The 25,488-nt window shown below is 29.7% G+C and overlaps 1 protein-coding gene across 2 annotated transcripts in view; it reads right to left on the bottom strand.

Moving 5' to 3' along the window:
* LOC143195892 (lachesin) overlaps window positions 1-25,488 on the bottom strand; it is a 266,563-nt gene that overhangs the window by 58,407 nt on the left and 182,668 nt on the right. For both annotated transcript variants that reach the window (XM_076403404.1, XM_076403405.1), the window contains exon 5: window positions 24,816-24,944. In XM_076403404.1, the coding sequence (XP_076259519.1) occupies window positions 24,816-24,944 (129 nt within the window). The remainder of the gene's footprint in view (window positions 1-24,815; window positions 24,945-25,488) is intronic.

The following is a 25,488-nucleotide window of genomic DNA, read 5'->3' as shown; positions in this document are numbered from 1 at the left end:
GGTGGTAGAATTTAACAAAGGAAACATGATAAATTTGAATTAATTACTGTCGAATTTCGAACACTGAATGACCAATAGTGTAAATAAACATTCAATTGCGCTTCATAATAACTGGCCCCCCGAAAGAACTTTGTCAGCTACCGAAGCTGATCTCTTTTTAAGGCTTTAAGGCCTATTTATCTTCTATATGAGTAATGTTATATCGCCCACATCTACGTAAAATTAAAGCTGTTTGACAATGCACAATATCTAGGCTGAAGAAAATAGTTTCTTAAATTCTAGTGACGAATAGTTGTACACATCGACGAATAACGTCCAGATAATATTTTCTGTACCAGTTTGACTCGGAGGAAAGAATTAATAACTATTTTACGTCTTATTATTATTTGGTCATAGTATATGAAATGTGTTAGCTTAACATATTTAATATAATTTTCATTCTCTACTATTTCATAAAGAATAACCCAGTTGAACACTGCAACAAAAACCAGAAATACGACTGTCATTTACAATTGTAATACATTTTCATATTATGCCACCGTTTTAATCAGAGATAAGCTATGTGTGTAGTTAAGGTTGTTGAGCGCCCGACTAGAAATCCATAACTTGGCGACGCAATCATACCTAGCGTTGCTGTATTAGCTATGATTAATATTGGTTAATTAATATCCAGGATATTTAAGTAAATTGTGTTGTATTAGTTGCAGTTATTCTGGTTGTATTATGTAATGTATGAATTTAATTTGTTTTATTATAGTACCTTGATTTGTTATTTTTATTTAATTATGTAACTAAATTACTCGACTTAACAATCAATAACAAACAATTAATGGTCAATTGAACAGTCCCCGGCCTATTATAGTAAAACACATTTTTTGCCAAAATAATTTTTTTTATTCAACATAATTCCCTTTAAGGATGATACACTGAGCGACCCCCCAACTTTTCGATACCATTTTTGTAGTACGATTTGTCCTTTGCTTCAAAATGGGCCTCAGTTTCGGCGATCACCTCTTCATTCGATGAAAATTTCCTCCCAGCGAGCATTCTTTTGAGATCTAAGAGAAGGAAATTGTCGCTGGGGGCAGATCTGGAGAATTCGGTGGATGAGGAAGCAATTCGAAGCCCCATTCATAGATTTTTGCCATCGTTTTCACTGAATGTGACACGGTGTATTGTCTTGATGAAGCAGCACTTTCTTTTTCTTCAAATGCGGCCGATTTTCGGCGATATCGTCATTCAAACGGTCCAATAACGCTACGTAATAGTCGCTGTTGATGGTGTTTCCTTTTTAAAGGTAGTCAATGAAAATTATTCCATGCGCATCCCAAAATACAGACGCCATAACTTTGCCAGCCGACTGTTGTGTTTTCCCATGCTTTAAAGCGGGTTCATCTGACAGGAGTGTCGATTAGACCTCGGAATGAAATGATGGAGCCATGTTTCATCCATTGTCACACATCGACGCAAAAGCTTGAGTTTATTACGCTTGATCATTTTCAAACACTGCTCCTAATCATCAGCTCGTCGCTGTTTTTGGTCAAAAGTCAGCTTGCGCGCAGCCCACTTTGCACAGAGCTTTCTCATACCCAAATATTCGTGAATGATATGATGTAGACGTTCAGTTGGTATCTTTCTAGTGCTATTTCATTCAATTTCAATTTATGGTTATTCAAATTGATTTTGTGAATTTTTTAAATGTTTACCTCGGTAACAACCTCTTTTGGGCGTCCACTGCGTTTACCGTTTCACCGCCTGGTGCTCATTTCACCACGTCTTAACTTAGCATATCAATCCTTGATGGTTGACTTTTTTTTCACCAAGCCAAGTTTTTGCTTCATCTGTATTTTTTCTCTTCAAAAAGCAATTTCCTTACCTTTTTATCCATTTTTTTCACAGTAACAAAAGTTATGGACAAAAATATATGGATTTAATTTTAGTAGCGCCATCTATGTGTCAGGCCGGGGATTTTTCAATTGATCTGTTATATTTGTGTATATTTTGGACAAATGATTTTTTAGTTTTTAGTTTTTAATTTATAATATTTAAGGCAATAAAAATGTTCAATTAGAAAGTAATTTATTAATAATCAGATTAAATATTGTTTTTTGTATGTGTTTTGAAAATATTTTATATAAACGTTAACTAGTATTTAAATAGAATATTTAATTAAAATTTTATATTTTGATTTGCCCCTGTATTATAAATATTTTTAATACCGCTGTAGTAAATGAACCCACTTGGCCCGCCCTCAGGTGGTTTACAATAACAAAACTTCTTTACAACTTTATACCTAAAATTCAGAAATGTTTTTCAATTTTCAACTAATTGCATATTGGATCGCCCTATAGTAATAGCCATCTTGAGTTATTCTGTTTTTAAATATTATTTTGTTTTGTTTTTGAAATTCAAACATATTTTAATTTAAACCTGTAGAAATGCCGGAAATTACTGGATATATTATGTTATTTCAGGACGGGTAAATAAAATAGAATTTTGTGTATTCAAAGAATTTAACAAAACAACATACGTAAGCAGTCGAGCGTCAATAACTTTCATCGCCAGGACTTATATGATGATTAACCTCGGCGTGGGCGTCCAGGAAATCAAAACTCTGGAGCGGAGGAGTGGTGGTGTCGGTTCGATTCGAACTTTATGACCGGTCAACTTGCGGGTGCGAGCGACTGGCAATACGCTGACGGCAACGTTTCTAACGATCTTCTGATTAAGAGTTGCTAATCCAAGTGGGACCGAGTTAATAATTATCCAGGAAGTTCTACGAATATTGTACGACCCTGATTAGGACTATTTTGTTTGATTCACATGACGTATTCGCTTATGTAACTTATAGCTCACGGGGGTATTATCCTACTTTAATTCCAATTGCTTGTCTATAGTGATAACGGTTCATGACGTGGTTCTCACTTCACTCTCTCTCTCTCTCTCTCTTCTCGTTATAAACTATCCGTTTTGCTTAGATTATTTTACAGATAATATAAATATGTAGAATAGATTTTATAAAATAGTTTATTAGTATATGATACCTCTACATATTAGTATTGATAAGTTTAAATTACTAGACCACTAATCAATATAAAAAATTATCACAAGTAAGATTATTCTCAAAATCGTAACGTTTTCGGAGCATCAAGTAAAAGCATGCATACATCTTTACTTATGTTATACATTCCCATGAAGATCCAGTCACAGCATCAATAAACCTACAAACCCACCTGGAGCAAATACAACTATGGTTGAAGACATGGCGCATTAAAGCCAATGAATCAAAATCCACGCATATAACGTTTACCCTGCGTAGAAGAACATGTCCACTAGTAAATATCAATCATCGTCTCCCCCAAGCAGAGCATGTTAAATATCTTGGTATGCCTTTAGATCGACGCCTAACCTGGAAGAAGCACATACTCTCTAAACGGAAACAACTAGGACTAAAATTATATCAAATGTATTGGCTCATTGGGCGCAAATCCAAGTTATCATTAGATAACAAGGTATTGCTGTATGAGTCTATACTCAAGCCTATTTGGACATATGAAATTCAACTATGGGGTACCGCTAGCAAATCTAATATATCCATCATTCAACGGTTCCAAAATAAGGTGTTGCGTGCCATCGTGCCATAATCCAACGTGTTTGTGTGAAGTACTTCGAAAGAGTGTCAGTGCATCTCAATGTACTCGCTAATCAGCTAAATATGCGACGTGATAGGGAAGTGCGTAGACTAAAACGTTTAACACCACCTGATCTGATTACTGGACATATGTAGAGTTTAGAATAAGCATTAGAATAAGACTAATTAATTAAGATAATATTTTATACAGAATATTGCTTAATAAAGTGATTTTCTACATGCCATGTATATATAATATAAACAGAAGAAATACTTATTGCCAATAGGGCAGATTGTGGACTCACGAAGAGTAATAAAAAAAAATGTTATACATAAATATGGAACAATAAATTGTTAGTATATAGTATATATATTAGTATATAAAATGTAAAAACAAAAACAAAATACTTAGGTTAATTATTATTTACAATTTAGAACATATTTTTCAAAACTTAGTTCTATTAAGTAAATAATCAAAATAATACAAAGTTCAAACAATAAAATGTTATATAGTCACTTATATTATAAAATTAATCATTAATCACGTTAATATTTATCAATGCATTAAAATATTTACAAATTTACTGTTAATAATTCATAATTTCTTATATTTGTCCTGTGTGTTCCATCTATGCAAATGATTTGGTTAGTTTCATATTAGCTCCTGCATATTTTCAATACCTCATTTAGGCAATCAGAGATCCTTTAATTTTTATCCATATTTCTCAGTTAAAATATATATTGCAAAATCAATAAATACACCAGAATGATTAAAACATTTGTTTGCCTAAGTTTTTAAATAAAATTGCATCGTTTTTGCTTATTTATTCTAATCGAAGAATGTAGATACCCGATGTTGTATTTGCCTTTTATGGTTTTCGCTTCGCACTGTCTTCCACTTTGTCTGTTGTCCCATGTAGGAACTAACAACTCACCAACAAATGAGGAACTAAAATTGTATGATGCTATTTTATTTTTGTTAACATTCTTTGCAATATTCTTTTAACTCTTGATGCACGTATTTATTACCTATAATTATATGTTAGTACCTTGTTAAGAAATTCATATACTAAATATATCACTAAAATTTACAGAAATATCCTAATAACATTTAGAATTATCTGTAGTACAATGATACATTATGTCTTCAGAACTACTACGAACCGTATACCATATCACTCCTTTAGCAAGAGCAATTTTTTCTAAGCTCTTCTCTGTTCACCAGACTTCAAATTAAATCAAAAGCTGCCGGCTTGGTCGTGCAGTGGTAAAGGCGATGGAACGGTCCTCCTACTGTTGCAATAGCCGCGGGTTCGAATCCTGCTGGGGCATGGTCGTAAATTTATGTTTGTTATTGTTTAAAATTTGTGAATGTTCTAAGCAAGAGTGTAAAATCCGACAAGGAAAATGATCCCAGTCACGCCAGTAACCCGGCCTGGGTAAGACCGGATGTTTTCTGGGATGATTTCTAAAGCTGGTCACTCGCCAGTCGGTAGGCTTAATGCTGAGGACCGTGGTTCGGAACCCACGTTAAACCTTAGGCCTAGACCAGATAAAAAAAAATTTAACTTTATTGTCTTTTCTCCAAACTTGTGATAATCTTTTAATAGTTGGAGCAATACGGGAATAACCGATAATAACACAAAATCTTAAATAACACTGCTTAAAATTAAATAAACACCAACTTTCCATTTTAATATACCTTCAAATATAAAACTTAGAGATTTTTCTTCCGATTTAAAATCGCCTGTCGGAATTTTACAGTGCAACGTTGCCAAATTTTGATTTTAAAAATTACGCATCCGTACACCAGAAACAATGAATTAACTGCCGTATAATTTGATGCTAGTAGCGCGTCGATGAGAGCCTAAAATCTTTGTTTGTATAGTTTGTGTCACTAATCTGATGACTATTCCTTGTTGCTTGATTTGGAAGTAATTCGTTTTAATGGAATTAAATTATTTGTAGCGCATATTGCACAAAGCTTTAACCCTGCAATTTTTCACACCTACAGGTGCTCTCGTCTTCCTTAAAAAGGAAGGAAAAATTTTCGCTAAGCCGATTAATATATAGAAGAAGATAATAGATATTTTTAAATACTATTTATTCTGTTAAAAGCTATTAAATACATTTGGTAGAAGTTTACAAATAGAGAAACTAAATATATTTTAATTATTTACTGTAGCTATATAGTAAATTGACACTAATAAGCTGTTAGTTTTTATTCTAATTTTCTATGGCTTTAAAATTACAAAGTACTTTTCTAAAATATCAACATTGATGAAGCCTCTGTTCATACCTTTGAGCATAGTTCTTGATATCATTATCAACAGTTTCTATTAGGTCCGTATGCATCAACAATACCTCGCATTACCTTGTTTTGGAATCTTTTTTTGATATTTCATTTGCTTTAGCCGGTACAACCCAAAAGTTGAACAGCATAAGTCCAGGCTGGTTTCAAAAGTGGTTGGTTATATACCGATAGTGCTGAATATCTACCCAATAACCAGTACATTTTTTGCACTTCAACTTTAGTCTTTTAAATTTATTCTTAACATGTGGATTCACATGTGGACCTCAAGGGTCGTGCCAAGATATTTGGTTATATACGTATATGGGACTACTTGCTGATTTATATGTTATTGGCTTGCTCTTGTTTCTCTTGTTGAATGCACTGATTTATTTTTATTTGTTTTTATGCGCCCCTTTTCTGCCCAGTATTGTATTTTGGCAACAGCTCTTAGTAAATTTTCGGATAATTCAGTGTTGTTATCTCCAATGTCTAGGATTGCAGTGTCACCTGCAAATACATCAACAACATTTTCAATCAATGTTCATAAGTATCGAGTGTATAGTAGATAAATGACTGGTCCAGATACACATCCTTGTGGCACACCTGCTTATATAAGTCTAAAATTTTTAAATATTAATCATACAGAAGTATTTTAATCTTATGCTTTAAGTCCTCATGCTAAATTTTATCGCAATCTTCAGCAACGTCCAAAAATATTGCCGAAATTTTTTAATTTTTTTCTAATGATTTTTATCTGTGATATTAGTGATTCTGCCAACTTAATAAATTGTGGAAGAAATGAAATCTAAGAAATCTAAAATGATGTTATATCCTAATACTATATTTGATTATATAAATTAGAGTGATTCATTTATTTCCTATTACGTCCTAATTTCTTCTAGCCATTAATTCAGTTTAATTAATTACACTTTCATTTTAATTTTGCTTGTTATTTAATTTTTTTTAATGAATTTGATATTTGGAGTAAGTTCATAATTCATTGTTCTTCTAATATTGGCATTCATTTCCATGTCACGGCTTTCATTACTTTCGGGTTCTATAATCAGATACTTAATTGCATTTGCTTGTTGTATTTTACACCCCCAATTGGATATTTATTTAATTTTATTCATCATCATTTCATATTCCTTTAGTACTATATTCCATTTGTTTAAGAGTTTCGGTAGATGTTTAATATATCATTATAAACAAAAAATCCTACAGACCTTTATATTTTATATTTTTTCAATAATATATTCTTGCTCAGGCGAATTTTAGCGAACATATGGTATAATTTTATGAACATAGATTTAGAACTATTGTGTTAGTTGGATATAGTAACACTATATGTTTAAGTTCAGAAATAAAGTCGTCAAGTTAAAGATTTAGCAATCTTTGATAATTGTGATACAAATCGTTGGAAAATTTTCTTCCAAATGAACGTTTTATAAGTTCGTTAAATAAATAGTATAGACTTCCGGCATATCACACTTTTATTTATATTGAATATAAATGAATCTGTGGTTAAAGAATAGCACGCAATTTACTAGTCTAAGAATGGTTTACATAAATGTCGAGGTTATTACATTACCATTATTACTACCCTTATCTTTAAGGAAACAAGCCAAGCAGCATTACCAAGCTGAAACTCGAGCACATTACGTTCTGTTTACATTAATGCAGATTAAGTTTCTGTGTTTCAGCTGCATGAATATTTACTTAGGACGCAATAAAAAGTATTATCTTCCGTCTTATGTTTCAATGGTAAGTTGAAATAAGTTTCTGCAGTAGTCGCGTAACATTTAATACATGATATTATCGTGAAAATTAGCAAAAGATATTGACTAGCGTAAACCCAATATACTATAACTGTGAATGAATTTTGAGGAAATTCATAGTATAAAAAATTTATAATAAGATTTACATGTTCTCAGGCACAACCACATTTTCAAAAATTTATATATCAATAACGCTGTTACTTAACATGTTAAAAGTTAAAAGTTGTTAACGTGTTAACGTGTTAAAAGATGTTTTGTGGTTAATATTTAGTTTGTGTATAGCGTTGATCAATTAATTTATTTTAGAAAATTACCATTTGTATTTGATTCCCCCTCGTATTTTCGGTTGTGTTGAACCTGAAAAATATCATATGTCGACGAAATTTGTTAATATGAAAATCATTTTATATACGTTCAATAACACACCCTAACACTTTTTGTTTTCCCAGTGTGGCTTCTCTTTTTTCACTTATGAGAAATATTCTTTTCTCCATATTTTTAATATTCGGGTGAAATGGTCGAATTCGATCTGCATTTTCACGGAAAATTAATTGAGGTGGAAAGGAACAAAAGGTAGTTTTACACTCATTAGACAACCTATAGTTTTGAAATTTTTTGACAATTTTGAAATTTTTCTTTATGATCGCTAGACTTAATTTTTGAGTATCCGTCATAGTCGCGGATTGTGAATATGTCATATGCCGTCTAATGCTTGCTCTTGTGGAAACACCTTCCTTCACCTTTGCTTCTGGGAGGCCTGGAGACTTAGAAGCTATATATTTGAAGCCAGCTACTTCTTTGGGAAGTTATTTTACAAACTGCTTCATCAATACCATGTTTATATGCCGCGGTGGTAATATAGCTTTATAACTAGTACCAATGATTTTTAAAGAACGTTATTTTCACGGTCTTTGCTATACCATAGATACAAAAAACAAAGCATTTTGATCAACCCAGCTTGTTGTCCGTGTAACATACACAACATTTCAAAATCGATGCACACATACTAACAACCATGTTTTTTGATGAGTACGATATGATTATGAAAAAGAAAACATTGAGATGTATCGATTTTGAATGCGTCAAATATTTCATCTAAAGCTTCAATATTTACTCAATAAACCAATTCCTGGCGATCTGGATTTTCTTTCACCTCTAATTCTACGTCTAGTTTTCAACGAAGGTTATCTTCATTTCAATAATACTTCAATTAAGTTTCGTTTAAACGGCGATTGCCCAATGGAAGTTAGATCCCTCATATTTTTCATTGTTAATTCATTTGAAACTCAAATATTGAGCTTCTTTCTGTATCCAATGTTACCTAAATAGGCCAGAACTGTTTTGTAAACGAAGCTACTATATAATATTAAGTAAAATATATTTTATTGGACACCAAACAAATATAATATTCAAACAATCATCAACATTTACAGATTTAAAATATAATTACATCTTTTTTCAGAAACAAAACAAATGCTACGGAAACTATTTTCTCAAAAAAAACATACACATACCACATATTATACATACCAAAAGAAACTAAAATATAGCCCACACTTGAAACAACAAAATCATCATTCAGATATTCACATTTTATGTAATTAAAATATTTTATTAATAATTTCCGGGAAAACCTATTAAAATTATATTTATACAAATTGCCTCGATGTTATTTCCTGTCATAAGAAACACCTGTTCCTCGCATAGATAAATACAGAACGCTGTTTCATTTTTGCTCTAATTTATTCAAAACTAAACGAAACAAATCGATTCCACACAAAGTTATAACGAGTTTTCGAATGAATACGATCGAAACGCGATAAATCCCATTAATTTCCTGAAGAATCAGTCAAATTATGTTCGAAAACATATCGGTAAGTTGCCTCTAAATATTGAACTAAAACTTTTTATAAATTATGGATTCGAATTTATATAAATCCGATATTTGTGTTTCGTATTTAGTTTCCTAAGCGTCGGTTTGTTTAACTTTGAAAATTCGTTCTGCGTATCGAATTTGATGAGCCTATTAATTATCCACATTGTGTATAGAAGAAGAAGTATCTGAATTTTTCGGTCGCTGTAACGGGTGAAGAAAATAAATCAGCGATAATAAATAAACAAGTTACCAACAGAATCAAGTAATCTTTTGCAACCTCAGTTTTTAGACTAACTAGTGAAAATAATGTGAGAATAGGAACCGTAGTCGTCCCAAAACAGCAGTGAAGTCACATTATGAGGTCATAAAATAAATTTTGCTTGCAAACGACGTTTGTAAATTTGTAAAAGAATTATTATAATGGACGTGCTGGTCGAGAGTGATACACAATGAAGTGAGAAATTCATCTCATATACATACAGCAAAAAATATTGACATATGGTCCTATTGTGAACAAGTGACAAGCGATATGGCAAATGCACTAGGAAGAATGCAGAGATTAGAAAATATAGAGGAAATCGATAGTGTTTCGTAAAAAAAAACGCACAAGCAAAATATAAACAACATAATAAATAAATAAATATATATATATATATATATATATATATATATATATATAACGCGCGTAGAAACTTTACTCCATAAGTACTGTGAGAAGGAGCTCAATGTAAATATAATAATAAAAGAGGAAGAAAACTCAATGGGAGTCTCTGGAGAAATGTTTCGCTACGTCCAATATCTAGATGGGATTATGATCACCCATAGTAATTAAATTAGAGACAGCCCTGGCGCTACCTATCAGTGACCAATGAAATTTAAATTTATTTTACAGGCAATTTCAACAATTTAACAAATTTAACAGGCAATTTCAGAAAAAAAATACAATTACAAAATTTACAAAAACAACTTTGGTGCATGGCAAAATTATGCACTAAAATTTAAAAATAAATATTTGTTCAACAACCCATTTTTAACGATAGTTGGATACGATTCTGCATTTCTTTACTGTCTGTGCATCCGGATACACAACATTTCTTAGATCGAGGACGTATTATACTTATATTGTACTATAGACTAATATTATACTAATGAACTAATGACTAATAATGTAATCATTAAACTGTATAAAAAACTAAACATTCACTTCCTTATGTAAAACATACTGAAAATGGCGGCCAAAATGAATAAAGAATAAACGCATCATAGAAACGAAATTAGCCAACCAAATGAATTCGCTGCTCTTAGTATAGCTATTAAAACAAGTCATTAGTTCAAAGTATATCTACATATTGGGCGTCGCAAACCATTTCTCCAAAATAAAGTTAAATCTCTATATCCCCTGTGACATTATTTTTGTTTCATTATTTTGTTTGCGTTAGAATTTAGTTATATACCAAAGCCAAAATAACCAAAAAGTTAAAATTGACGCCGTAAGAAACACGTTGTCACGTCATAAAAATTTCCGAAGCACTATATGATACTTAGCTATGTCCACCATGTTCACAGTAAAAGGACTTTTATTAAGACAAATTGAAAAAAATATATTAATCCAAATATGTTCCATCATTTAGTTTTTCATTCAATACAGTGTCAAAAAAACGATATTGATTTGGCGACGATGCCATCATTGATCCATTTTTTCAAATATTTTCGTGCTTCCTCAGAATTTCAAAACCATATGTTATTGTGGAGCCGTACTACATTAATATGAATAATTAGTAATCAGAAAAACACTACGTTTTGTAAAGATGCAAGGTGCAGAGAAGCTTCCATTTTAGATGCGACAGCGTATCCTTCATAATTCTTGCAATATAAGGCCGCATATGGCAATATGCGGAAGATAATTACTTTGCGTCAGTTACTTGATATTATTGCTTCTTTTGCAACAATACGTCGTTCAATCTCTTCAATTGACATCAGTGGTTATCTGATGTAACAATATTATTTGGTTTTAGTAGAATATATACACTATAAAATGTATAAATACAAATATTGCACTTCGATGTCCATATGAATGGAATAATTATATTATATTTAAATAATCATGTTTCATCGTTAATCTAAATACGCTACAGAAAACTCTTCTTTTTTACCAGACAAACAATATCATTACCCTGTGTATACATGTTTAGTCAAAAAAAGTGTCAAAAATTACATAAACCTAAACCATAACTAAACATAAACTCGTGATCACTATCTCTATACACTGAACAATCAAATAACACTAAAGGAAAAACTTTATTTTATATGGAGATATATAAAAATCATCCAATTTTACACTTCTTTACATTTATACTTTTTGCATTTTCATCGATATATATATCTGATCAAAATACATGCAGTAACTTAATATTGATCTTTTCTAAAATTTCGTTTTTAACTATCTTCATATTTAATTTTAAAAACAACTGAAACTAAAATACAAGCAGGAAATAGCGAAGATTAATACATTATTCCAGAAACATCGAGGTATTCGTTATTAAAACATTTATTTTCTATCGTTAAAAGTTACAAACAAGACTTTATGGCTGGATAACTTTTTTGATATATTAGCGCATTAGTATTCTTCACTTGAGTTTGGTAAAGTTTTCCTGTATTATTTAATAGAAAAATTTGAAAAAAGAAACACATCAGATGGTTTTTAAAGAAATTGCTTTGTATTAAATAATACATATTTGAGAGTGTTATATTATCCGTTTAAAAGCAGAGTTGTTATATAAAAATTACTTTATATTTAGTATTTTAACTAAAAATACCACTAATGTTAATATGTTGAATTCATCTCTAAAGAAAACCCTTACAGAAAAGCATGAAGAACTTTTAGAAGAATTGCCTCATTGATAGTCTGTGTTTGAGTTAACCATGTTAATTTAAAGAATTTTCTCAAAGAAACCTCCAATATTATATTTTAATAATAAATAGTTTCTAGTTTTACATCTCATATTGCTAAATATAAAGCAAGTATTTTAAAACTTACCGTTTATATTTTTTGCTTATATGCAGTGTAAATACAAAACACAATATGATTTTTTAATGTAGTGAATATTTTGTAAATATTATTTATATAATGTGGATATTGATATAGAAATAGTTTAGGGCTTTATTTTTAGTTGGATTAATGATGTTTGGTTCATTTAGTTCATCTAAAATAATACAAGCCTATCCATATCAATAACAACTGCATCATCAAAAATTTAATTTGAAATAAAATGAGAAATATTGAAAAAATTAGTTTCAAAGAATGAATGAAACATACGTAAAAGGGGACGTGACCAAACACGTATATGTATATAAAAGTTTTTATAATATATAAAATGTGTATGGACTTGGTTAGCTTAGTATGGACTTAGTAGGTTAGAAAATTAGTATGGACTACTTTAGTTAGAAATTTGTGATCGGATTTAATGCCGTAGATTAAGGAATTAAAGGAATCTAAGGAGCTCAACTAGGTTTTCCAAGGCGAACAAGTCTGATAAACATTCATTCAAAGAATATATGGTCACTCCTCAACAAATAGATATGGGTGTCGGACGTAAGTCAGGTTACGGCGGCAGGATCTGGATTTGGAAAAGAGAATAAATGAGAAGAAATCAGGTTTAATTGCCCATAACTTGCTATCTTCCTTTAGGCACCAACTCAGTTAAGCAAAAAGAGGTTTAGTAGAAACTGGGCATTTCATTAGTTACAAAGGACAATATTCTAAGTTGAAGTTAAAGCGAAATTGTATTAAAAAGTCAAGTGATTCTTACGACTCTTATTTGTATTTACATTTCCGCACTTTATAAAATATTTTTGGTACTACATTCTGTAAATGATACCATAAATAAATTCACTGAAACGATGTAATGAATTGTAAAAAATAAAAAATAATAATGTATAAATAATAATTAAGTAAAGAATGATGAGTTTAATAATCATAATTTAAATTCTTATGTAACTACTAATTTTAGCATTTATTTAATTCATCTTCATGATAGCTCCCAATATTTGGTGCTGATCTGATGTCGAATGAACCAGTGTTACTGTCATCGGCATAATTTACCATTTGTTAAATATTAAAGGCTGTGGCTATGACGGGAACGGCTGTTAATGACCATTAGCTCTTAATTCTTCCTATATGTTTAATGACTTGATTTATTTTTGTATAATTTATTAGCTTTTTCTAAGATTTATACCTCTCTGCCTAAAAAGAAATATATTTATAGTTATTTTAAACAAACTTTCTGCGTTGATTAAATTTTTTTTTGATAACACTAACAAAAATTCGGTATTAAATTAGAACGCTATTTGGAATATACACGGATTCAGTAAACTTGTAAGTCCCCTATCTATCAGATATAATATTATTGATACATAAATGCTATGAAAAACACTAGTGTCCTTACCTTCTCCAAGAATTTTGAATGGAATAGTTAATAGGATATAATACATTCGTAATACTGCTAAAGATTGCAGCATGACATAAATTGACGAGTATAACAACTAATTGTGTCAATTTTTATATGAAATATTATTTTCAAGCGTTTAGGAAGTTTTAACTCAATCTCATGTAAAAGAGCTGGGTAACGATTTATTTAAAAGCGTGTCACAAAAGGCAATAGAAAGCAAATGTGCAAACATATTGTTTTTTTTTTTGGTAAAAGAATTACAAGCATTTTGTAAACATTTATATCTCGTTTTTTTTTACTACAACTATTGATTAATGCAATGTATTGTAAAAAATATAGATCTTTTTACTAAATATAACATTATAAAATGTCATCTTGCCAATACTGTTCCGAATAACCATTAGAAAAATCATTGAAAGTGACAGTATAAGATACCAAAAGATTATAAAATATTGCTACGAGAAAGATTCATAAAGAAAGAACAGTTTGGTTTTATTTCAATAAAAATAATAACTACAAATTGAAACCTCAGAAAGATATTTCTGCTTCTGCTAGCTAAACATTATTCCACTGAACATATGGAGGGACTTTTTTATATACAGGTATTTTCTCAAAGATTTGAATTTGCAACTGAACAGCAAATACATCCAACTTAGTTAAAATTCAAATTCCTTAGATTCAGTCATAGGTTAATATAGTGCTTCCAATAAAATTGTCAATGCATGTTATCATAATTTAGGGCTTCTTAACGTCGCAATGTGGTTCCATCAAATTTAAGTTTTGGTTTGTATATTTTGTAAATATTCTGTAGTTGAGAAAGTTGTTAATAATAACAATATGTAACGGTTATTGGTATTTAAAACTGGAAATTTCAAAATTCGCTATATAAGCTCTAATGTTATCAATAAAAGATAAATTTAAAATAGAATGTAGACCTTATTTTAAATTTTATCTTCCAAAATGCAAAGGCCCACAATTCATTACAATCTATACGTACTATACTGTAGGTGCACAAAGGGTTTTCTGATACTTGTAGTAACACTTGGCATTAACAGAGCAGCAGTAACAAAGTTTCTGCGTTAATTTAAAGCTATTTTTGACAACAATGACAACATTGAGGTATTAAATTAGAACCCTATTTTGAATATACACGGATTCATTAAATTTGTAAGTCCCCTATCCATCACATATTATTATATTTAAACATAAATGCTCTAGAAAACACTACAGTCTCTATCTTGTCCAAGAATTTTGAATAGAACAGTTAATAGGACTTAATAAATTTTTAATACTGCTAAATGTTGAAGCATGACATAAATTGGTAACTATTACAACTAATTGTGTTAATTTTTATATGAAATATTATTTTTCGTTGTTAATTGGTGACTTTTATTGTTTAGTTAAGTTTTTTGGTTTAGTTAGGTTTATTAAAAAACGAGCCCTTATAATAATACATATATTCAATGAAAACCACTTTTGGAAGTTTTAACTTAATCTCTTGTTTTAGTTATAAATATTGTTGTTCTGAATAGCAAAATTTTTAAAACCCAAATTAAGTAGACTAAAATGTCTTTAAAGATATCTCTTTCCGTTCTTACGCCATTGTATGTTATAGTTTCCATTAGAATCGTGGAAAGCCACATAATAAATTTGCAACCAGCTTTAATCTCAAAACATTCCGCATGAACCCAGTTTTCTCTTAATTCTGTGCAAAGAGCGGGGTAACGATTCTATTTATTTAAAGAGTCTCACAAAATGCAACAGAAAGGAAATGTGCAAACATATATTTCTTGGCGAAAGAATTAAAAGCATTTTGTAAAAATTTATATCTTGTTTTGTTTTACTACAACTATTGACTAATGTAATGTATTGTAAAAAATGTAGATTTTTATTACTAAATATATATAAATATAAAACCATAAAATGTCATATCGCCAATACTGTTTTGAATAACCATTAGAAAGAGCATTGAAAGTGACAGTATAAGATACAAAAAGATTATAAAATATTGTTACGAGAAAGATTCATAAAGAAATAACAGTTTGGTTTTATTTCAATAAATATAATCACTACAAACTGAAACCTCTGAAAGATACTGCTTCTGCTAGCTAAACATTATTCCACTGAACATAAGGAGGGACTTTTTTATATACAGGTATTTTCTCAAAGATTTGAATTTGCAACCGAACAGCAAATACATCCAACTTAGTTAAAATTCAAATTCCTTAGATTCAGTCATAGGTTAATATAGTGCTTCCAATAAAATTGTCAATGCATGTTATCATAATTTATGGCGTCTTAACGTCGCAGTGTTGTCGCATCAAATTTAACTTTTGGTTTGTATATTTTATAAATATTCTGTAGTTGAGAAAGTTGTTAATAATAGCAGTATGTAAAGGCTATTGGTACTTAAAACTGGAAATTTCAAAATTCGCTATATAAGCTCTAATGTTATCAATAAAAGGTAAAATTGAAATAGAATGCATACTTTATTTTAAATTTTACCTACCAAAGTGCAAAGACCCACAATTCATTGCAATCTATACGTTTTCTGTAGGTGCATAAAGGGTTTTCTGATGCTTGTAGTAACACTTAACATTAACAAAACAGCAGTAACAAGTTTCTGCGTTGATTTAAAGCTATTTTTGACAACAATGACAACATTGAGGTATTAAATTAGAACGCTATTTTGAATATACACGGATTCATCAAATGTAAGTCCCTCTCCATCAGATATTATTATATTTAATCATAAATGCTTTGGAAAACACTACAGTCTCTATCTTGTCCAACAGTTTTGAATAGAACAGTTATAAGGATTTAATACCTTTTTAATACTGCTAAATGCTGAAGCTTGGTTTAGTTAGGTTTATTAAAAAACGAGCCCTTATAATAATACATATGTTCAATGAAAACCACTTTTGGAGGTTTTAACTTAATCTCTTGTTTTAGTTATAAAAATTGTTGTTCTGAATAGCAAAATTTTTAAAACCCAAATTAAGTAGACTAAAATGTCTTTAAAGATATCTCTTTCCGTTCTTACGCCATTGTATGTTATAGTTTCCATTAGAATCGTGGAAAGCCACATAATAAATTTGCAACCAGCTTTAATCTCAAAACATTCCGCATGAACCCAGTTTTCTCTTAATTCTGTGCAAAGAGCGGGGTAACGATTCTATTTATTTAAAGAGTCCCACAAAATGCAACAGAAAGGAAATGTGCAAGCATATATTTTTTGGCGAAAGAATTAAAAGCATTTTGTAAAAATTTATATCTCGTTTTTTTTACTACAACTATTGACTAATGTAATGTATTATAAAAAATGTAGATTTTTATTACTAAATATATATAAATATAAAACCATAAAATGTCATGTCGCCAATACTGTTTTGAATAACCCTTAGAAAGATCATTGAAAGTGACAGTATAAGATACCAAAGGATTATAAAATTTTGTTAGGAGAAAGATTCATAAAGAAAGAACATTTTATTTCAATAAAAATAATAACTACAAATTGAAACCTCAGAAATATATTTCTGCTTCTGCTAGCTAAACATTATTCCACTGAACATAAGGAGGGCCTTTTTTATATACAGGTATTTTCTCAAAGATTTGAATTTGCAACCGAACAGCAAATATATCCAAATTAGTTAAAATTCAAATTCCTTAGATTCAGGGTTTGTATATTTTATAAATATTCTGTAGTTGAGGAAGTTGGTAATAATAACAGTATGTAAAGGCTATTGGCATTTAAAACTGGAAATTTGAAAATTCGCTATATAAGCTCTAATGTTATCAATAAAAGGTAAAATTGAAATAGAATGCATACTTTATTTTAAATTTTATCTACCAAAATGCAAAAACCCACAATTCATTGCAATCTATACGTTTTCTGTAGATGCATAAAGGGTTTTCTGATGCTTGTAGTAACACTTAACATTAACAAAGCAGCAGTAACAAGTTTCTGCGTTGATTTAAAGTTATTTTTGACAACAATGACAACAATGAGGTATTAAATTAGAACGCTATTTTGAATATACACGGATTCATCAAATGTCTATCAAAGTCCCTATCCATCAGATATTATTATATTTAATCATAAATACTTTGGAAAACACTACAGTCTCTATCTTGTCCAACAATTTTGAATAGAACAGTTATAAGGACTTAATACATTTTTAATACTGCTAAATGCTGAAGCATGACATAAATTGGTAACTATTACAATTAATCGTGTCAATTTTTATATGAAATATTATTTTTCGTTGTTAATTGGTGACTTTTATTGTTTAGTTAAGCTTTTTGATTTAGTTAGGTTTATTAAAAAACGAGCCCTTATAATAATACATATATTCAATGAAAACCACTTTTGGAAGTTTTAACTTAATCTCTTGTTTTAGTTATAAAAATTGTTGTTCTGAATAGCAAAATTTTTAAAACCCAAATTAAGTAGACTAAAATGTCTTTAAAGATATCTCTTTCCGTTCTTACGCCATTGTATGTTATAGTTTCCATTAGAATCGTGGAAAGCTACATACTAAATTTGCAACCAGCTTTAATCTCAAAACATTCCGCATGAATCCAGTTTTCTCTTAATTCTGTGCAAAGAGCGGGGTAACGATTCTATTTATTTAAAGAGTCTCACAAAATGCAACAGAAAGGAAATGTGCAAACATATATTTTTTAGCGAAATAATTGAAGGCATTTTGTAAAAATTTATATCTGTTTTTTTATTACAACTATTGATTAATGTAATGTATTGTAAAAAATGTAGATTTTTATTATTAAATGTCACATCATAAAGTGTTATGTTGCCAATACTGTTCTGAATAATCATTAGATATATCATTGAAAGTTAAAAGATACCAAAGCATCGACTGTATTTTAAAATCTTGTTACGAGTAAGATTCATAAAAAAACGAACAGTTTGGTTTATTTAAATAATTAATATATATTATAAAATATATTATTTAATATGTAAATCCGATAGAAAAAATTGGTAATAAACAAGATCATGATATTTACACATTATTATTATTTGATCAATTTTTAATTCTTTAACCTGAGCTAGACAGTTCGAAAGATGACGCGACTTAGTGAGTTTCGTAAGTATACATATTAACATGCATGTCATAGATCTAAAGTAGTAATTGTTTTCGGAATACCCTTTATTTAAAATAACATTAGTTAATGAGAAAACTAAAACTGTCAAGCGTATACACGCTTTCAAACAGCCCTCCTAACTTCGGCAACTTAGAACTAAACGCTTATTTTCGTCTCATATTACAGAACGTTTTGCGTCGGGAAATCATGAACTTTTATTATAAATGAAATACTCTATCCGAACCATCTAATCTAACTTTGCCACATTTAATTTGTGACTAACTTTCCACTCAACCGCACAGAAATAGCTACTTTAACAGCTCAACTACATGACGTACCATTTATTTTTATTATTATTATTATTACTTTTGCTCGGTCCGAAATAAATCATAGTGGTAACGGTAAATTGGGAGTTCGGATATTTATTAAGATAGATTGCTACAACCAGTGTGCTATATTAGCAATATATTTTCATAGTGAACCGTTATATACTAAACAAAAATAAATAACGCTTTTGTCTGTAAAAGTTTCAAAAAAGAACTGGGAAAAATAAATAAAATATTTACCATTGTAAAAGGTAACAAACGATTCATCAGGGGAATATTTATCAAAAAAGTTGTAGTAAGGGGTAAAATACATTTTATTAAACAATCATGGAAACTGGAATGTGTCCATGTGTAACTATATTCACTCAACAGAATTCTCGAATCTATTTGGTTATTCTATTTATTTTTGTCATTATTTATTTCTCTATTTTCTATATCAGTTTCATTTTGATAATAAAAATAATTTTTCGAAAGTTTAGTTTTTCATTTCAATTAAAAGATATAAGCAATTGTAACTAACATAAACATGTATTAAAGTGGTTTCTGAATTAAAATGTGAAAATATGAATATAAGAATGCTAGCACACGCTTACAACTATTTACAATCTTATATTATGATACTTTTACTTATCGTATGTTCTATATTTCTCTGGGCCTAATTACTACAAGTTATATGGTGGTAGTTAAATTTTAGTAAAACTTGTATAAGCAAAACTTAGTATGAGAAGTGGCAAATGTAATGCAAAAAAATGCAAAAAGTTGCAAAGGTAAGACAGAGAGAGAGGGAGAGGGAGAGGGATTCAAATGTTCAGATATTTCTGTTGGTAAAATATTTCGTATCATCCGAAGGGATGTTCTCTTTTGAATTCTTTCGATTATCTTGAATCAAATTAATTATCAGGAAAATTAGAAAGGCTGGCATTGGATTGGAATTTTTTTCGTAGTTACTAGAAAAATTTCTTAGTGTATTTAAGTGGAGTTTCGCCAAGAATATCGCAGCTCAAGCTGGAAGGACACAAAAGGTGGAATGATGGTGTCCAACGACCTCTGGCTATAAAGCGTACAAAAGGCCACCAAAGACGAACTGAACTTGCTACGAGTTAACATGGTTTATTAGAATTTGAATAGAAGATTGCCAAATGCATGTTGCAGTAATTATTAGCTGTAGACTATTGGAATCTGGAGTTACCAAATCTAGAAAACCATTCGATAGTAGTATACTATGGAAATTTGGGTAGAAATGGTGTCGTTTCTAAAATCTTCAAATGCAAACTGGCTGACAAAGGTACAGGTGATACTCAAATAAAATTTTACAATAATTATAAGCTGTCGAGACGAAAACATCCCTATGGCCGTTAAATTAAGAGGGAGGTGTTATGTAATACGGTCCAGGATGTCCAGCCATCTGTTTTTTGACTAGTGTCTGTTTTTAAAGTCAGTGTCGTTTTGTATCGCCGTTCAACTAGTCGCCTCTTCCCTCCGTAAAATAAAACAGATTTTAAAGTAAATTAATAAGTAAAATTAATATAATTATATATTGATTTATTATACTAATTTACTCTAAAAATTGTGTTATTTCTAATATACTTAATAATTAACATCACTCTCCCCGGTTTCTTATTCAAGTTATGCTTAGATTCAATGAACTAACATTGATTTATGCGCCCTCAAGAACGTTTAAATCTACTCGTCCATTACCGAAATGAAAATGGAAGTGAATAAATAAAATAATGCCCGGAAAACATTAAATATACGACTAGATAATTCCGATAATGGAATTGTATTAATATTTGATTATTTCAAAATTCGTATTTTATTTGCCTGGAACAAAGAGATTTATATTAATTATAAATTTAATAGTTTTGTGTGTATACATGTATGAAATAAAAATATGATATTTGAGTTTGTCCCTATTTGTGCGGTAGTGTTGATAAATCAAGAAAATAAAAGTTTAAAACAAGAAAGAACAACAAGCATTTGTAAAGTTTTGAGTTAATTTGATACAAGATATAGCAGAAACCTAAAATAAAAAGAAATATAAATGAGTCTTCCTTCGAAAGTTCGTTTTCCGCTGCATGAAGGGAATGTTTTCTGTATCGAAATAAACCATGACCAAATCTTTGTTAATCAAATAATTCTTGAAAGAAGTGTAACAATATTACTCTTACAGTAATATTAATTTTTTCAGAAGATAAAAGAAGAAATATTAATTGGCAAAATAATTGACACTTAATAACTATTTACAGAGAAAAAAAAAGAAAGTCCTTGAACGCCATATCTCATATATGATATTCGGTCAAACAAGTAACATTGAACCGTTGAACACTATTATATTCAACAATTTTCATATTTATATTTACAAATACAATATATTCAACAATTTTTGGATAATATTTAATAATAAAATAAAGAATATACAATGTGCAACAACGATCGAAACACCACATTTTGCACTTACATCGTAACTACCAAAATACATAATTATTTTTATGTTAAGTATAAATAAAAAATATAAATGTGTCTTCCTTAGAAAGTTCTTTTTCCGCTGCATGAAGGGAAATAACTTCTGGAATACTTTCTGTATCGAAATAAACCTTGACCAAATCTTTGTTAATCTAATAATTCTTGAAAGAATTGTAACAATATTACTCTTACAGTAATATTAATTATTTCAGAAAATAAAAGAAGAAATATTGCTAAGATATATTAACCACTCGTAATAGAATTTATTATCGACTATCTGGGTCATTTAATTTCAGCATCAATTCATTGGATTATATCAATTAGAGAAATATAAAATGCACTATATCTCTCGGACTTAACCAACAATATCTTAAAAGAGACGAGAATTAATAGTTTCATAAAAAGCCCAAGCTTTAAAAATGTACTACCACTACATTGAGCAATAAGCATATCTTACAACTTAATATAGTATCAAAAAAGTTTTAAATTAATATCACCAGGAATATTATAAATCATTACATTTTCCTTCAATGGTGATATTAATAATTATCTATTTTAATAATAGCCAAACTGATTAAAAAATTCACGGCCACAGAAACATCAAACATGTAACAGCTGCAAATAGATAAAAAAAACTGGACATCCCAAAAAAACAAATTAATATGTTTTTGAGTTTGACTTTTTATTGCCCGATAACAACTATCGACCGATAGGATTGGTCATGAGTATTTTATAGATGCTTAATTGGAATATGGCCAGCTTCAAATGATAAAACATTAATTATAGGGAGATGAAACTTTAGTTGCGCCAAATGTTAAATATATTTATGATTGTATACGTCTATACTAATAATAGAACGATCAACTGTTTGTATCAAATGATCCAAAACGTTAATATTCATGTTACTGTTATTTAAATTTTCTAGTTATTTAAAATTAACTGTGTTATGTTACAATAAATATTATATAATCTATAGAAAAAATAGAACAAATTTTATCGCAAAATGGTTTCCTTATTATAATACATACGTAGTTTATGTTTGTATTTTAAGATAAAGGCTGCGAGTAAAACAATTCAGAGAAGCAATAACAATAAAAACAACGGCAGCTAAAATAAGCTATCGGTGAAATGCGTAATCTACTTAGATTTTTAAAACTCAAAAATTTCGGCAACTTGTTAAACCTAGGTTAGCGGGTGCATCTGAAATGAAAACAGCGGTATTGTTTAGCATTTCACGAGCGACAATATCGACGACATTGACTGCATACATAAAACAAGGTAAAACATAATCAACGAAGGAAGGTTAGTGTTTCAACTCTCAATATTCAATATACACTTGAGCAATATTGATCACAAAGACAACATTCATGGAAGGGCTGATTGGTGCTGCGATTAAACCCTTTATAATGGAAGCCAACAATAAGCTTCGAAAAAAGTAGCGCCAGGATCATAAAATCACACAGTTGACTTATGAAATTGAATTTAGTACTGATTTAATGAGAATCAGAATATCATCAAGTATGTTCCCTGGCCAGCACAATATAATCGAATAATAATGAATTTTAAAGTAGAGAATGAGTTGATTTCCCTCTCCAACATTATTGAAGCAATTGGCGGATGATCTTGTACAAGAATAGGAGAACATTCGATATGAAACTATTCCCACTCTAAGAATCTGTTCTGCGATTATATTTTTTGTGTATATTGCTTTTTTACGTAATATTGTAACCAAAACTAGTAGAATATTATTTGAGTAATATGCATTGTAAGAGTCAAGGTATTTATTTCCAAAGTGCCTCTTTTAGGACCCAAATTTTTTATTAAAACTTCTATTTACTTCCATACAACCAATAGGTGCTTCTGAATGGGCTCCGTCAAACTGCTGAGTGGATTTTGTTTACTCAAAAAACAGATTCGAAAGAAATTAAGATCGAATCTCAACATTTTTTTCGAAGGGTGGAAAAAGTGTTGACATACATTCATGGTGTTTGTTTACCAATTACCTAAGGGAACGAAACAAATTTGCAACAAATAAGTAACCCCTTTATTTCCACATTCTCTAATGAAAGAAATTGTAGTTCTCTCCTGTCAAAGTCAGCTCATCGACTCTAAGGCCGAATGGCTCTTTTCGCAAGACCATACTTTGCAACTGACAGTATCAGGTTGGTATCATATATTATGAACTGTTGAACCCTGGAGAAGTAGTTAATACTGATCGTTATCACAAAAAATGATAAGTTTGAGGTGTGTAGTAATCAAAAAACGTCCACAATACATTCAAAAGCATGATAAAGTGATTTATCAGCATTACAACTCGACGCGTCTTCTCATTCAAAACCATTTTAAAAAAATATTGAAATTACTAGGATGGCAGAAATTACTAAAAGGTTTTATCGCATCCGCTAATACAGAAGGCTCCGATCATCCGATCCGATCATATTTTGGCGAGCCACGCGCTTGCACCTATTTCAAATAAGTTAAAAAGAAGGCTCGATAAATGGTCCAGCTCAAACGAGAAACTGTTGTTTTGAAATTACTTCCTTAAAGTGCTTGACAGATACAATTCACTGAAAATTAGCTTAATTACCATTACTATAGACATAATAAAACATCATAACTGATATCATAACATATATATATATATATATATATATATATATATATATATATATATATATATATATATATATATATATATACATATATACATATATATATATACATATATATATATATATATATATATATATATATATATATATATATATATACATATATATAATATGTATATACGTATATATATATATATATATATATATATATATATATATATATATATATGTATATATATATATAAAGTATATAACTAATTTTTAGTTATTATAGTTTCTACTTACAGTTTACGTATAAAGACATTCTTTTACTGACAGCCGGCGGAACGTCATTACTGGCAATGCACAAATAGGTACCCATTTGAGACCTGTCCACTCTCCAGAAATTCAAGTTGCTGCCATTATACGTATCCACTGGAACAAAAACAAATAATGCAGAGAAATAAACACGAATCTCTATTAAAGCACGTTCGGCGAATAAACAAAAATGTCCCAGATATGCAAAATTTATTACCAATCGATGGTTGGAATTAATGTTTATCCGTTCATTTATACAGCAAAAAAAAACGTACAGTTTCACAGTGAATTTATTTTTATTAGTAGAAGTACAAAAATATTTTGATTGTATTCTTCATAATACCACTTGTATGTTTTATTATTTATTTCGTCAAAAACATAACAGGAAGGAATTGACATAAATGAATAACATTATATTTAAAATGAATCAAAAGTATACCAACTTAAAGACTTATTTCTGTTCTCTACTTATTTCTAGACACGAATTCTTGTTGGAAGAATAAAATACCTTTCTGACAAATAACCAAAAAATAAATTTAATCATATTGCAATTATCTCAAAGAAAAAGTCGAACCGTGTCTATTTTCAAACTGATTGGTATCTTAACCTATCTCTAGAAGTACACTTCTAAAATCATATTATTCTATAAGAACAATTGAAG

The sequence above is a fragment of the Rhynchophorus ferrugineus genome, unplaced genomic scaffold (genome assembly GCF_030347505.1).
Source record: "Rhynchophorus ferrugineus isolate W39M unplaced genomic scaffold, kcgeb_rfMv2 rfM4, whole genome shotgun sequence".
Classification (NCBI taxonomy): Eukaryota; Metazoa; Arthropoda; class Insecta; order Coleoptera; family Curculionidae; genus Rhynchophorus; species Rhynchophorus ferrugineus.
The sequence above is the reverse complement of the archived record's forward strand: the minus strand, read 5'-3'. Positions and strand labels throughout refer to the sequence as shown.